At 39.2% G+C, this 15,347-nt stretch overlaps 1 protein-coding gene across 4 annotated transcripts in view; it reads left to right on the top strand.

Annotated features, from left to right (window-relative positions):
* Positions 1–15,347, top strand: part of L3MBTL3 (L3MBTL histone methyl-lysine binding protein 3) — a 121,856-nt gene that overhangs the window by 38,485 nt on the left and 68,024 nt on the right. For all 4 annotated transcript variants that reach the window (XM_032274812.1, XM_032274813.1, XM_032274815.1 and 1 more), the window contains 5 exons: positions 1,147–1,238; positions 3,375–3,479; positions 9,661–9,796; positions 11,604–11,695; positions 14,505–14,656. In XM_032274812.1, coding sequence (XP_032130703.1) covers positions 1,147–1,238; positions 3,375–3,479; positions 9,661–9,796; positions 11,604–11,695; positions 14,505–14,656 — 577 coding nt within the window. The remainder of the gene's footprint in view (positions 1–1,146; positions 1,239–3,374; positions 3,480–9,660; positions 9,797–11,603; positions 11,696–14,504; positions 14,657–15,347) is intronic.

Genomic DNA, 15,347 nt, shown 5'->3' with positions numbered 1-15,347 from the left:
TTGTTCCTCAAGCAGCATTTTATTCCCAGGAGGAAGCTGGTCCTGAAGCCCTTTCCTTTAGTATTTGTCTCGATGTACTTGTGTGCTTATTCTGCGTGGACCTTGGGTCACTTCCGTAGAGGCCCTGGTGTCCCCCACTAGGCTCTGTTCCCTTGCCTGCCTGGGCTTGCAGCCTACCCTGTCAGTGTCCCAACAAACCAGGGCCATGAACCCGTGCTCCTCCTCGGTGCCCGGATGCATCCTAGCCTTGTTCTGTTAATTCCTCAAAAAGAATTGGAAATTCTTTTTGGTGCCCACCTGCCCCAGGCACACAGCTTAATTTTTGTGTCTTTTCAGAGCTGACCTTCTATTTTATGTCACTGAGATGAAGGGTGGAAATCTCAGTCACTCTTCACTCTGCCTGGAAATGTCTTTTTCTTTCACTATTCTTTCCCTTGCTCTTCTTGTTGACCCTGGATAAACTTCCAGGCCCCTGGCTCTTCTGGTACCTTGTTCCTTCAGTCATGTTTTTTCCTTAAGTTTTCCGTTTTTTTTCTCTTGGTGTACTCTACCTTAGCCTGTTCCAATCTCATCCCCAAAATACCTTTCTCTCAACTTTGCTACCCATCAGGCTATTATATTTTTCCTTCATTCCCAGTATTTGTCAAATTAATCCAAAATATATAAAATTGATACTAACTGCCTGCATTATCACTTATGTATTCTTTTGGCACCTAAAAATCTGCCTCTCACTATATTGTTTTTCTTCTTTCCTTTTCAAGGTTAGCAGCCACTCAATGCACTGGCCTTTCCACAGTCCTCAACTTCTTGATCTCTTAGGGAAAGTTGTTTCAGCCTCCTGCTTCTAGAAACTCCCCCTTCCTGTAGCTTCTGTGGCAGTGTTCTGTCTTAACTTCCTGCTGTCTTCTTCCTTAACTCTAAGTTCTTCCACTTCCATCTCCTACACTCCTCACTGTGGGTGCAAACCACAGTTCACTTTTTATCTTGGTTCTTGGGAAGAGGAGCCAGGAAGAGACAGAGGGATGCCAGCTGTGGAAGGAAGAGAAGAGCCAGGCAGAGTGTTAGTCAGGGAAGCGTGAGTTCACAGTGCACCACTGCTTGCTTAGATTTGGAAATTCTGTCATTTCAGTCTCGCTTACTTTTCAGGTTTGCCTCCTAAAGGAAAGAAATCATGGTGCTGGGCATCCTACCTGGAAGAGGAGAAAGCTGTGGCAGTGCCGGCGAAGCTGTTCAAGGAGGTATGGGCCTTTGTAGAGACATGATCTGTAAAGACACGAGAGCTGAGATACCATCCTCAATTAAGATTGTTGTTTCCACTGAAATTTGACCTGGGATCATTTTTTTCAGCATACAGTTTTTCATGCGTGCGTTTATGTGGAAGGCAGTTAACATTGACGGTGTGTGCCTTCCCCGTGCCACATGTGTGTGTGCACACTGACACGTGTGCTCTTTTCTCTCAGCATCAATGGGCTTGCAATAATGAATTTTAACAGGGATACTAATACTACCATGAAAAACTAGTAGATGAAGAAAAAAATGTTAGGAAATTTCATGTCAACACTTCACATCAAATTTCATGTTCATTATGGCTTTGAGAGATTAAAAATGACTTACTAAGATTTATATACTATCACAACAAAACACCTAAAAATGGGTCACTGTATTATAAACTAAACCAAAGGTGGGGTTCTGGTATGGTGACACACACCTGCAGTCTCATCACTTTGGGAAGTTGAGGCAGTAAGATCACTTGAGGCCAGGAGTTTGAGACCAGTCTGAGCAACACAGTGAGACCCTGCCTCTTAAAATAAAAAAAATTAAAAATATAGCTGAGTGTGGAGTTCAGAGTTGGCGTGAGCTATGATCCTGCCACTGTACTCCAGCCTGGACAACAGAGCAAGACCCTATCTCTTAAACACACACACACACACACACACACGCACACGGGTTGGTAAACTTTTTGGTAAAGGGCCAAATAGTAAATATGTTAGGCATTTCAGAGCATGTGGTCTCTGTTGCAAAAACTCAGGTCGTTGTAGCACAAAAGCAGCCATAGAGAATACATAGACAAGTGGGCACCGCTATGCTCCAGTAAGACTGTTTACAGAAACTCATGGGTGCTGGATTTGACCCACGGACTATAGTTTGCTGACCCTTGGTTTAAATTATTTCATTATATTTAATCATGGTATGTAGTTCATCTGCCATAGATATATTTCTATGTAGGTATGAACATAGCAAGCTTTTAAAAAGTCATGAATAGTAAATGTTAAGATGATTACATCTACATTAAGAATGTTTAATTTAAATATAGTAGTAATTACAGATAATTTTGTTCTCTGTAATTATTTTCTGTAAGTTTGGGTCCTTTAGAGAATAGACTTTCACATTAAAAAAAAAGTTTAAATATAGATAATTCCTTGAATCAGTAGTAAATGCATGTGATTCAAAATATAGAAGTACTACAGTAGTATAAAGAATATCTCTCATAGCCCTGTCGCCAGCTACCAGGTTTGCCTCTCCTAAAATAACCAGTGTTACCAGTTCTTTATTCCCTTCCTGGAAAATTCTATGTTCATATAAGGAAAACACACACACACACACACACACACACACACACACACACAGCCCCCTTCCCTTTCTGTCCTAAACCAAATGGTAGCATATGTTGTATACTTTTTGGACTTTGCTTTTTTTTTGTTTAACTTGACAATTTGAGGATGTTTATCTGAGTCATGAATCCCTTCACTATTCTTTTACACTAGTATATGTGTTACGTCTTAGGCCTGTTCTGTAATAATTTAGGTTGTTCCCTATTGATTTGCACATACATATATATATTCTTTCAAATCTTTTGCTAATGGTTTAGTGAATAATCTTGTACACCTGTCATTTTTCACGTCTGAGTATCTCTTGGATAATTTCCTAGAATTAGAGTTGTTACCTCAAAAAGAATTTTCTGATTGATATTATGAAATCTTTAGAAGTTGTACCTACTTTCATTCTTCCTAGTGATGTATGCATATCTGTTTTCCTATAGCTTTACCGACAGCGTTGTCCACCTTCTAGATCTTTATCAGCCTGATAGGTGAAACGCATCTTAGTGTAATTTTACTTTGTATGTCTCTTCTGCATGAGGTCGAGCATCTTTACAAATACGTCAGAGACAAAGGCTATGTGCCATTACATTTCCATTCTTGTGACCTATTTGTAGCCTTGGTCCATTTTATTAATTGGATTATTTATTGATTTTTTTCTTTGGGTTTTAGAAGTTATGTATTTGGTTAAATCATCTTTATTTTTAAAATGGTAACTAGATTTTTAACTAGATCTTTGGGATACGAGATTAAAGCTGCTGTCATTTTGCATTTTAGTATCAATCCTTTCCATATAACAAAAATGGATTCAAAGTTGGCATGAAATTAGAAGGCGTGGACCCTGAGCATCAGTCTGTGTACTGTGTCCTCACTGTGGCGGAGGTAAGCTTTGCCTCATCTTTATTTTTAAGATAAAATGGTGATTATGGAGATTTAAAATGAGGAAAAGCTGCCATTGGTTGAGCGTCTACTTCATGCCAGGCGCAGTGCTTGCTGTTTTGTGTACATTATTTCATTTAATCTTTGCAAGAATCCTGTGCAGGTCATGGTTTTTCTCAAGCTCTGTTCTGTAGATTAGAGAACTGAGGCTCAGAATGATGAAGTGACGGAAGACCATACCGCTTCAAAGTGGTAGAACCCAGATTTGAACCAGTGTCTGTCTGATGTCATAGCTTTTGCCATAAGGAATAGACCAACACATATTTATTTATTTGTTTTTTTTTTTTTAGTACTTCAAGGTATTTCTGTGAATTTTTTGGGGAAAAAAATTTTAAAAAGACCAAACCAAATATATAAATATATATCTCAGTCTAATATGTTACTAAGAATGCTTTAGAAATTGTGACCACACAGTTTCAAAGTGGCAGAACCAGAATTTGAACCCACGTGTGTTTGATTCTGTAGCCTTTGCCCTACTGTGTTCCTTAACATAAGGAACAGATCAGTAGATACTTATTTTTTTTAGTATTTGGAAGTATCTCTCTGGAATTTTTTAGGAAAAAATGACCAAGTCAGTTATACATACATGTATCACTGAGAGTACTTTAAAAAATGTGTTTCCTCCTATGCTAACCTCCTCCTTGCTCCCTCCCTTGAGCCACAGGTATATCTACTTGAAGAATTCCTCCCAAAAGAATAAGATAGTCTTGTGTACTGGTTTTAGGTACCATACTATTCTTTAATTGCCTAGTGAACTTGTAAGAAGCTTGGTTTCTGCAGAACACAGTACCATGTGATAGCTAGATGAAGACAGTCTCAGTCAGTGATCACATACAGTTATATAGGGCATACTGTGTGCCAGTAGCTAATCGAAGTACTTTTTATCTGTTAGCTCCTTTTTTTTCTTTTTTTTTTTTTGAGACAGAGTTTCACTCTGTCACCCAGGCTAGAGTGTAGTGGTACAATCTTGGCTCACTGCAACCCTCCCCTCCCAGGTTCAAGTGATTCTCACACGTCAGCCTCCTGAGTATCTGGGACTACAGGTGTGTGCCACCATACCTGGCCAATTTTTGGATTTTTAGTAAGAGATGGGGTTCCGCCATGTTGGCCAGGCTGGTCTCAATCTCCTGACCTCGGGTGATCCACCGGCCTCAGCCTCCCAAAGTGCTAGGATTACAGGCATGAGTAATCATGCCCGGCCCATCTGATTGCTCTTATTAGTTCTTAAAACAATCTTTTGAGATAGAACCCATTCCCTCCCATTTTTCAGATGAGAAACCTGAGGCATTGAGTGTTAAAGGAACTTGCAGCTGTAATAATGTAATATGTAGTGAAAGGAAGTAACTGGATTTTCTTACTCATATCAGAACTGTTGTGGAACATTTTTGTAGGTTTTATTTACAGTGAGAATACTGTCACTCTTAATCTTGATCAGACATGGTGTGTTCTCTCCTTCTGGGACTTGAGTTTTTGTTAGACCCTTTTGAGTTGGAAGGGAAGGGTCAGAGTTTTCGGTGTTTGTCCTTTGAAGTGGATGATACTGCCCAGAGAGAGGACAAGGTGTGAGTTGCTAGCCCTGAAGAATACCATCATGTAAGAGTTGGGCACAGGAGAAAGTGTAGAGCAGGATCCTGAAAAGGAACCACGAGAGACAGCGAAAGGAGCCAGAACAGGGGCCTGCAGCAGAAGCCAGGAGAGTGGGCAGTTGAAGTGGGGAGGAAGCAGCAGTGTCAGATGTTGTGGTTGTTCTCAAGGGAATTGTGTCTACAGCCAGGACAATTGGAGTGTCTGGGGACAGAGCTGAGTTTTACAAAATCATTGTGAGGAGGCGGTAACTATAGACTGCTTTTGAGAAATTTAGCTATAAAAGAGAAAGGGAATTTTTATGGTATGTGTCTCTGTTTTTCAGCTTTTGGTTTTTGCAGATTTATTTTACCTTCCCTAGTTTTTCATTATAAAAGTAATGTTTGCTCATTATGAAAACTTCAACTATTAATTGTGTAAGAGTGCATATTAATAAAAAATAAAAACCCTGTTTCCCATCAACCTTCCTTCCTTCCATATTCCATATCGCAGAGAGTGTGACCCTTAATAGTTGACTGTGTGCCTTCCAGATGTTTCCTCTGTGTATAAAAATATGTATTGCATTTTGTTTTTCACACACACGCACACACACACTTTTTCTTTTTTTTTTTTTTTTTGAGACAGAGTCTCTCTCTCTCTAACTCAGGCTGGAGTGCAGTGATGTGGCCATAACTCACTGAATCCTCAACCTTCTGGGCACAAGTGATCTTCTCACCACAGCCTCCCATGTAGCTGGGACCACAGGCATGCACCACCTGATGCCCAGCTAATTTTTTTATTTTTTATTTTTTAGAAATGGTGTTTTGCTGTGTTGCCCAGGTTGGTCTTGAAGTCCTGGGCTCAAGCAGTCCTCCCATCTTGGCTTCCCAAAATGCTTGGATAACATGCATGAGCCACCACGCCTGGCAAACATACTCTTTTTAACCACCGGGTAGTACTCCATTTTACGGAATTGACCTTAATTCACTGAACTGCTCTCATATTGAACAACTGAGTGATCCTCATTTTTTCATTATTCAAAAAAAAAAAAAAAAGGTCCAGTGAGCATCCTTTTGTATCTGTAAGTAGGTCTAGGATCTGTCTCTAGAATTGCCAGGTGAAAAGTGTGGACATTTAAACTACATTTAAATTTTTGATGCATATTACTACTTTTCATATTAATTTTCTCTTTTTATGTTCCTTCCTCCCTCCCTTCTTCCCTTCTTGGCTTTCTTTTTTTTCCCCCCTTTGCAATGGTAAGAGAACATAGTATTTGAACTCTGAAGAAGCCGCTAGGGAGTGGAGTATTAGAAGGTTCAGAGAAGAGGCCTGGGAGAAGATGGGACCCAGGGTATATGCGGAGATCCCAGTCTTAGGCAGGAGAAGGAGTCTCTTGCATTTTAACAGGAAGGAGGGGCAAAGAAGTAGGGCTCATGGGTATATACAGGGAGGCTTCTCGGTTTGGAGGCACACAAAAAGAAGGCAAATTTGTGTTAGAAGGCAAATTACTAGCTGAGAATGAGGATGGAAAAAGTGGGATTAGAAGCTGAAGGAGAAGGAGGAGGATTTGAAAAGGCTGCAGTGAAGGATGGGAGAGGGAGTTAAGCAGGACCATGGAGGAGAATTGCCATGCAGTGGCAGAGCCCAGCATTGAGGTGGAGTTGATTCTTGTTGCTCCATTCTCATTATTTGCAGTAGTTATGCTCCACAAATTAGCAAGTATGGAACCATCACTCTTGGGGGAAATAGCGGGTTAGCTTCCTGTGAGCCTCTGGTCACATTTTCGTCTACCGATCAGTATGTAACCTTGTTTTATGTGTGTTTCTGTTTAAAGACACCTCATTTCATATATATTATTGATTGATCAAAATTGAACTCGCAAGTAAGAGCACTATCACTCCTGCCTGATGAAGCTTATCTAGCACAAGTACCTTCTCTGTAAGGCACATCACAACCTTTGGACACTTAGGGACACCAAATAACACTTCAGCACTATGTCAGGGACCATTTTAAACAGCAGCTTCACCCAAAAAAAGCACAAAAATGTAGAACGTGTGGCACTAAATGGACCCCATAAAAGACATTTGTTCCCAGCATGAGAACTGAAACAAGAAGGTAAAGCGCCTTCTTGATTGACTTCAGCTGGGAACATACATGTTGAGCAACTCAAAAGTGTTGTCAGTCTGTGCATGTCAACGAACACTGCAGGTATTATTTTGGGGTTAAAAATGAATTGTAGCAAGTAGAGGAAGTCACAAATATGGAACACAACATGTGAATAATGAAGACTGGCGGAATGTCATTTTTTCCTTCCCAGCACCGTTTACTAGACTCTGTTAGGTACAGACAAGATGGATACCTGAAATGATGGAATGTCACCAGCAAATGTTTGCAAAGGATATCAGGGCAGAAATTTTTAAATGTTGGCAAGAAAACGTTTTTTAAGTGATTGCTAGGAAAGGAAGGCTTGGGATGAGGGGAGCTGCTAGGGAGGAAGTAGAGGGATCTGTGTGAGATACTGGAGTTTCTGTTGGGATTGAGGAAGAGGCATGCTGGGAGTGACTGAGTTTGCAAACTGGAATAGGAGTATGTGTCCTAGGGTTGGATTTTTACATTTAATATTAAGAAGCAGAGCAGTTCTTGTTGGGGACTAGATTCATGGGAGTGAGGGCTTGAAGCAGAGAGGAAGAGAGACAAAACGCCAAGGTACTAGAAGAGTCATACATATATATGATGAAAGTACTCAGATAGAGAGGAAGAGAATAAGCCAGGGTAAGTGTTCGGGAGGTTAGCATGGGGGAGGAACAGCAGGAGAGTTGCTTCAGCCATGTGGCTCGAGCCTCGGAGGAGAACTGGCCTAGGATCCGTGGTGTGGTGGGAGGCAGCAACTCCACCTGTGTCTGCAGGAGGTAGAGTGGGGAAGAGGAGCAGCCTTAGGGAAAGGCTCGAGAAGGATGAGCTAGGTAGGACTGTGGGCAAGAAGGATGAGGATATGGGAGGTTGTTTCTCAAAGCATAGCTTTCCAGAGAGCCTGAGATAGAGACTGGGGGACAACAGAGAGAGCTCAGCTCAAGGGAGCAGAAGCTCAGAACGGTGTGCCCACCAGAAAGTAGAGGTTGTAACCTACTAAAGGGGCTGAGCTTTTAGGATTGGCCAGAGACAGCTGACTGTGAGACAGAGGAGAGAAGCAGCTTTCTTTGCATGGGGTGGCTGCGGGGAGTGGGGGTAGCCCCCCAGTCTTTCTTGAGAGATTGTATTTCCTAGGGATTCCAATCTCAGCTCTATGGAGAGACTCTGTTCTCTGGGGGTAGTCAGCTTAGTTGTAAATTTTATGTGGGTGGTCTATCAATACATTCCAATTGAAAAAATACTGATATATAAGAGAAAATATTAAAAGTCCATCATTTCCTTTTTGCCCCTTCTTTTCTATCACTTCCTAGAAGAAATCATTATTAATATTTTGGCAAATATTTGTCCAGACTGCTTTTTACTATGTGTTTACATATATATGAATAAGTGTATATATTTATGTATATAAATGCATATACTTAGGTATATATATACACACACATACATATATGTATACATAATTATATACCCATAAATATACGTGTGGACCCCCACGTGTCTAATTTTCTCATAAACTAACTCATTCTCTGTTAGTTCTGCCACTTGAGTTTTAGCAGTATGTTTTAGAGAACTTTACATGACGGTAACTGTACAGCTACCTCACTTTGAGGATTAATTGCCGTGGCCCTGCACTCTGGTCGAAGTTCCTCATTTAGGCTTCTGCGGGACAGGCGCTCCTGCAGGGGGTAGATGTCTGGTGTGGTGTGTGTTTCTACTTCAGCACATCTGCTTGTGCTGGTGGGAAGAAGACTGAGGGGCTGAATCTACTCTTTGAGAGCTCAGGGAAGGATATGATCCAGCTCAGGTCTCTTAAGCCCACATGACCTTCTAAATCAGAATGTTCCTAAGTGGAGCCCTGTAGGCATATGTACAGCATGTGTTATACAGCATGAGTTCTTACTAGCATTCTTAGGAGCCTGTCTCATCCAAGTAATAAACTAGGAGAGACACTTTTCTTCCTTTCTTCCAATCCAGCTTTGGTGGAGAAGAGACACTTGACTTCTCTGCATTTGCACCAGCCGTGGTGGTCTGCAGCATTCAGTGCAGGGCAGAGCGTCCACTCTGGGGCCATGCTAGAGCTGAGTGTGCTGTGCTGGGGTGGCTACTTGCCTTCCACCTCACCTTGGGGACACATCCTGGTACAGTGTAGGGAGTGGAGAAAGGACCTACACTTGTGGGAAATCAGTCTTTGCCCCATATCCATGTGCTCCTCATGTAACTAAGAATGTTGCCAGAATCCCCCAGCTCAGCTCTTCCTAATTTAATAGACTTTGCCTTTAAATTCTGGATATCTGTATAGTTGTTTGCTGTTAATGTGGGTGGTTTGATTAACATTAAGTCTATACCTTGCCTGGTGTCCATGTTTATTTTTGTATATGTACATGAATATTCTGGGTTAAAGAAATAATTCAGCCTACTTTACCTGTTTTAGGTTTGTGGATACCGGATAAAACTTCACTTTGATGGGTATTCTGATTGCTATGACTTCTGGGTGAATGCAGACGCTCTGGATATTCACCCGGTTGGGTGGTGTGAGAAAACTGGCCACAAACTCCATCCTCCAAAAGGTTTTGTCAGTTTCTGTTTCATATTTTAAATTCAGTAAAAACTCATTTTCTTACATGCTATGTTAGAATTTTTAAAAATTCAGGCTTTATGAAAATTCAGATAGGTGCAAATTTACCCTTATTGTTCATGATGAAGACACATTTAGTAAAGTAAAAGAAATAAAAGTACAGTCCAGCTTAAGAAAATAAACTATGTTTGCATACTTATTTTTATGTAACATAACATTTGCATGATACTCAACTTTGACTACAAATAATGTTTACCTGCAAATTTCTATCATTAAATACATACATCTTTGAAAAAACTGATTTGAAAAATTACTTTAAATTAGTTTACATAACTAAGTTTAGTGTAAACTGTTTTAAGCGAATTTTTCAAATCAGTTTTTCAGTATATAGAAAATTCTGAGAAATTCTGCATGAACTTATAGATCGTAATATTTAGGAGATTGGCAAGAAGACTGTAACACCAAAAATTGGCTTAGGTGGGGGGTTGAACTCATAGCAATTACTTTTCTTATATTTGAGTTCTTTATATTATAGTTCACCAGTGAATATCATCTTTTTCGCTCTCTCCCTAATGTATTCTGTAAATTTTTTTTTTTTGACAGAGTCTTGCTCTGTTGCCCAGGTTGGAGTGCAGTGGTGCGATCTTCACTCACTGCAACCACTGCCCTCCAGGTTCAAGTGATTCTTCTGTCTCAGCCTCCTGAGTAGCTGGGATTGCAGGCACCCACCAGCATGCCTGGCTAATTTTTCTATTTTTGGTAGAGACAGTGTTTCACTATGTTGGCCAGGCTGGTCTCGAACTTCTGGCCTCAAGTGATCTGCCTACCTTGGCCTCCCAAAGTGCTGGGATTGCAGGTGTGAGCCTCTGTGCCGGCCATGTTTAGTAACATCTTGTTCCCTTCTTTTTTAATCATTACATTTATTTTTGTTTACTTGATGTCAAAAATTCAGGTTACTAGTTTGATATTTGTGGCCTATCTCAGGGCTTTAATGCATTAGCCATCCCTTTGTTATAAGTGAAAAAACAGTGGCAAAGTGATATATAGCTGAAGGATTAAACAAAATCGCATAGGAAAGGTGAGGGTGAAAAAGAAAATCTATAAGCCTTCCATGAATTGATCTCTTACATATGGTAAATTATTAGCTGTTCTTTTCATGGTGCCTTTTGGACTTTGATGAATGTAAAAGAGTGCACATCCACAGATAAAATCAGATGCTGAATTTCCTTTTTTAAGAAACTGTTAAATTCAATGAAATTGTAAAAAATTAAGGGAAGGACATTTCCCTTATTGTAATTTGCCAGCATCCTTACTTCATAAACCTTTAATTGTCCTTCTTGAGGTGATAGGCCAAAAGGATTTTACCTGTTCCCTTTCTATTATTTCCAAATTCCCACTTGTTTCTGTAAGTTAGTCTTCCCAAAATAGACTAGGTGAGAGAAAAATAAAGAATTTTGACCACTCCAGTTCAGTATCTGTATTGCTAAGGAATTCTACCTAAATGCTGGTAGAAATACCCTGATAGTAAAAAGTGCCCTAGGTGTAATATGTATTTGCTTCCTTATTCCTTTTGTTTATATCCATTACCATTCATTCAGAATTGGAAAATAATAATACAGCTTATTGGAAATAAACATATTCTAAATATCCATAGTTATGAATTATGAGTTAAAATGTGTTTATTGAAAAAGTAATTTGATTGATTTCGGTGTGTTGGAGTTAGAGATAAGTAGGGTTAGAAAACTAAGTGTAAAATATTTTGATATTTGAATCAGTCTGTTCCTATGTGCTTTCTCCAGGTTATAAAGAAGAAGAATTTAACTGGCAGACCTATCTTAAGACATGTAAAGCTCAAGCTGCTCCTAAGTCATTATTTGAAAATCAGAATATAGTAAGTACATACAAAACATGTTTTCTTTCAAAGAAAGAAGTTTTTTGAGTGTCTGAAAGGATCAATTACAAGTGATAACAAAGAGCTATAATAAATTTTATTGCCTTGGTAAATAGAGTACTCTTACCTTAATCAAAGTTTAAAATTAGCTTAAAATCTTGATGAATGAATATATTTTATAGCCATATTATGGTTGTCTCTTTTATTGCACAGTAGAAGACAAGATAGTACAAGATTCAGGTAAGATTTACAATTAAGATGCGTAAAAAATTAAATTGGCTGAGATATTTTATTGTTATTATCACTTATTTGGTAGTGCTGATTCACATAGCTGGATGAAGGCAGACCTGTTTCAGTTTATATGTAGGAGGTCACTGGAGACTGTGACTTGTCTTCACTGTAGCTTACAGCTTTGCTTACAGTAAACAGAAGCAAAGTCTGGATGTGTGTCTCTTTTCTACCTCTTGACCTGTATTCCCACCTTCCATAACATGTTCCTCTGTTGGCAGACCTGATTCATGACATTTTTCTTTTCCCAAGTTCTGATCTAGTTGGAAAGAATAAAGAGCAAGCCAGTGGAAAACCAAAATGCCATCTTTACAGATGGTCAGAGCTAAATTGGAGGACGTGCATGACCTGTATCTGCAGACAAATAAGCTTGATTCTGAGCCCTAGAATTGAAGAGATTTAATTTTCCTTTTGGCCCCATTCCCCAAGTTCAGGGAACACTAGACCCTTAAGGAGCAGAGTAGAAACTGTGCACCCTGCAGCCCAGCTTTCTTTCTGGTATGATCAGTTCTTCCTTCCCAAAGTCACCGGGCAGGTAGCATTCAGTGAGACAGTGGGGAGAAGCAGTAATGTTTCACTGACCGCATTCCCTCCAAATGGAATAAACAAACATCAAAAGCAGGGGAAAACCTCCTCATTCCAAAAACCCTCCATTTGAGAAACAGTATAAACCAGTTGGTTTGAGAGCGTCAATCTAATGCCTGGAATGTTCTCTGATTTAATTGAATACAAACCAGGTTGAATTAGAGAACTGACAAATTGTGTTTGTGTGCATGTGTGTTTGTGTGTTTAGGTTACTAATAGTGTTAATGAGCCAGCTTATTATTGTAAAATGACTTAATTGAGAGGATAGCGTAATTGCTGAAATGTAATAGTGCATTGTCAGTTGGTGTGTCAAAACTTATCCCAGCCGGGCGCGGTGGCTCACGCCTGTAATCCCAGCACTTTGGGAAGCCGAGGCGGGTGGATCACGAGGTCAAGAGATCGAGACCATCCTGGTCAACATGGTGAAACCCCATCTCTACTAAAAATACAAAAAATTAGCTGGGCATGGTGGCGCGTGCCTGTAATCCCAGCTACTCAGGAGGCTGAGGCAGGAGAATTGCCTGAACCCAGGAGGCGGAGGCTGCGATGAGCCGAGATCGCGCCATTGCACTCCAGCCTGGGTAACGAGCGAAACTCCGTCTCAAAAATCACTTAGATAAAAAAAAACTTATCCCAGGGAGGAAGGTCAGTTCAGTGGAAAACTCAGCAGCCTGCTGTCTCTGCTCCAAATTTCCTAATCCCTGTCTGGTTCTCTGATGATGACTTCAGTCAGGGATTTGATTAACTGCCTTGAACTGTCCTCCTAAATTCTATGCATTGCTAGCATACAACTTAATCTTGGGCTCTGTGTTTCCTATCTAAGAGACAATTTTTTCCATTTCTAGATTGCTCTACCTCAGAATCCTCAAACATTTATGGTCAGAGCTCAGATAAATTTCAGTACTAAATTCATAGTAAAGATTTCTGTGTAGCATTAGTGCCTGTTTCATTCAGACATGACTTATTCTAACATTTTCAGATACACAGCTGTCTACATTTTTACAATGATAGTTGTATACTCATAGCAAAATGAGAGATAGTATCTATTTTGCTTAAAGTAGTTAGAATAATTATAATGATGAGTCTGAACAGTGTTTTTTTTAAAGGGAAGAAATGACTTATATTGTGTTGTGATTGGCATAATTGGTATCTAGGTATACTAGTCTATAATATATATCTATATCTATCTATCTATATAGATAGGTAGATAGATATTTTCCCCATAAAAGATTGTAGGAGATGTTTATACATTACTGTACCTCAAGCACTAACCCTTATAGATCTTTTATTGTTTTTGTTCCATGATCTGAATGACTGATTATCTGTAGATTTCTTTACGTTACCAACTATTTTGAATAGCTGTGTACATCAACAGCCAATTCTTTGCTGCTGTTAGGAATAAGATGTATCTGAAGTGTTGAGTAAAAGTTGTAATAATTTGCAGCCTTTCATATATGAAGATGACCTACTTTCAGTAGAGTACTCTTCTGAGAGAGATTTTCAGAAGTGGGAGTGAATTTGTACTGACTCATGCACATTTTTAACTTGATTAAGTGCATATTTTGTGTGAACAATTTTCATTGTTAAGTCTGTAATCAAGAAAAAAAGGGCAAAATGTGAACTGTATGGTGAATAAAACTTACAGTTTTCTAATTAAGGTATCAAAACGCATGTTAGAATTAATTATTTTAAACTCTGTGAGGTGATGGATTTTTCGTTTTGAGGCCCAGATAGCTAATTGGGTGTAGCAGTAGGGCATTTTTAAAAAAAATTGCTGCTTGTTGGAAAGCGACCCTGCTGTGAAACTGGCATAGGATTTTGAAATTATGTGAATACAGCAGTGGATGCCAGGCCTTTGAGCAAGAGGTGCAGAGCGTGTGCAGGTCTTGTGGTTAAGTGTGTGCTTATCTCTAATTAAATCTGTATGTTTCCATAGACAGTGATCCCATCGGGCTTTCGAGTTGGTATGAAGCTTGAGGCAGTGGACAAAAAGAATCCCACATTCATCTGTGTTGCTACGGTAACAGATATGGTGGACAATCGTTTCCTGGTACATTTTGACAACTGGGATGAAAGCTATGACTATTGGTGAGACATTTTCCATTGTTGTGTGCTTTTAAAAATTTAATGTTTATCCAAGTAAACCAAGCACATGGTTTAATAACAGTAAGAATGCAAAGCTTATAACAACAACAACAAAAAAACAACATTTGCCACTTTTTCCTATTACAGATTTTTAATTTTTACCTGTTCGATATGGCATGTATTTTAAATAACATCCGTTAATTCTACTTTATGATTTGTATTTTATTGACTTCCTACCATGGAAGCGCAGTCTCTACACCCCACATTCCTAACGTATGTTCACACGTATTTTAACCTTCCCTTCTTATTTTCATGCCCACCAGCTAATTTAAGCATTCATAATAGCTGAGTACAAAATATATTGAAGAATATTATTTTTAATCATTGCAGTTTTTAGATACACTGCACAGAGATGTAAAAGCAACATATGTTAAAATTATGTAATTATAAAATAATTATTATAAAGCCATTGTATTTTGATTCAACAGTTGCAATAAGGATTTTTCATACCCAATTCATGTTCATTGATTGCTATAATTCAGTTTCCTGGTAAAAGGCATTTCTAAAGTGTTTAGTTCCTTCTAGAGTACACTTGAATTGAGAACATTTTAGAGAAGTAACAGCTATCTTTATAAAATACGGCTTGTGTCACAGGATAAGTGAATATTAACTTATATAAATATTGCCAAATTTC

This window comes from Sapajus apella, unplaced genomic scaffold (assembly GCF_009761245.1).
Source record: "Sapajus apella isolate SASKATOON/1434 unplaced genomic scaffold, GSC_monkey_1.0 scaffold6, whole genome shotgun sequence".
In the NCBI taxonomy this organism is placed as follows: domain Eukaryota; kingdom Metazoa; phylum Chordata; class Mammalia; order Primates; family Cebidae; genus Sapajus; species Sapajus apella.
This window is presented reverse-complemented; position numbering and strand designations above follow the sequence as displayed.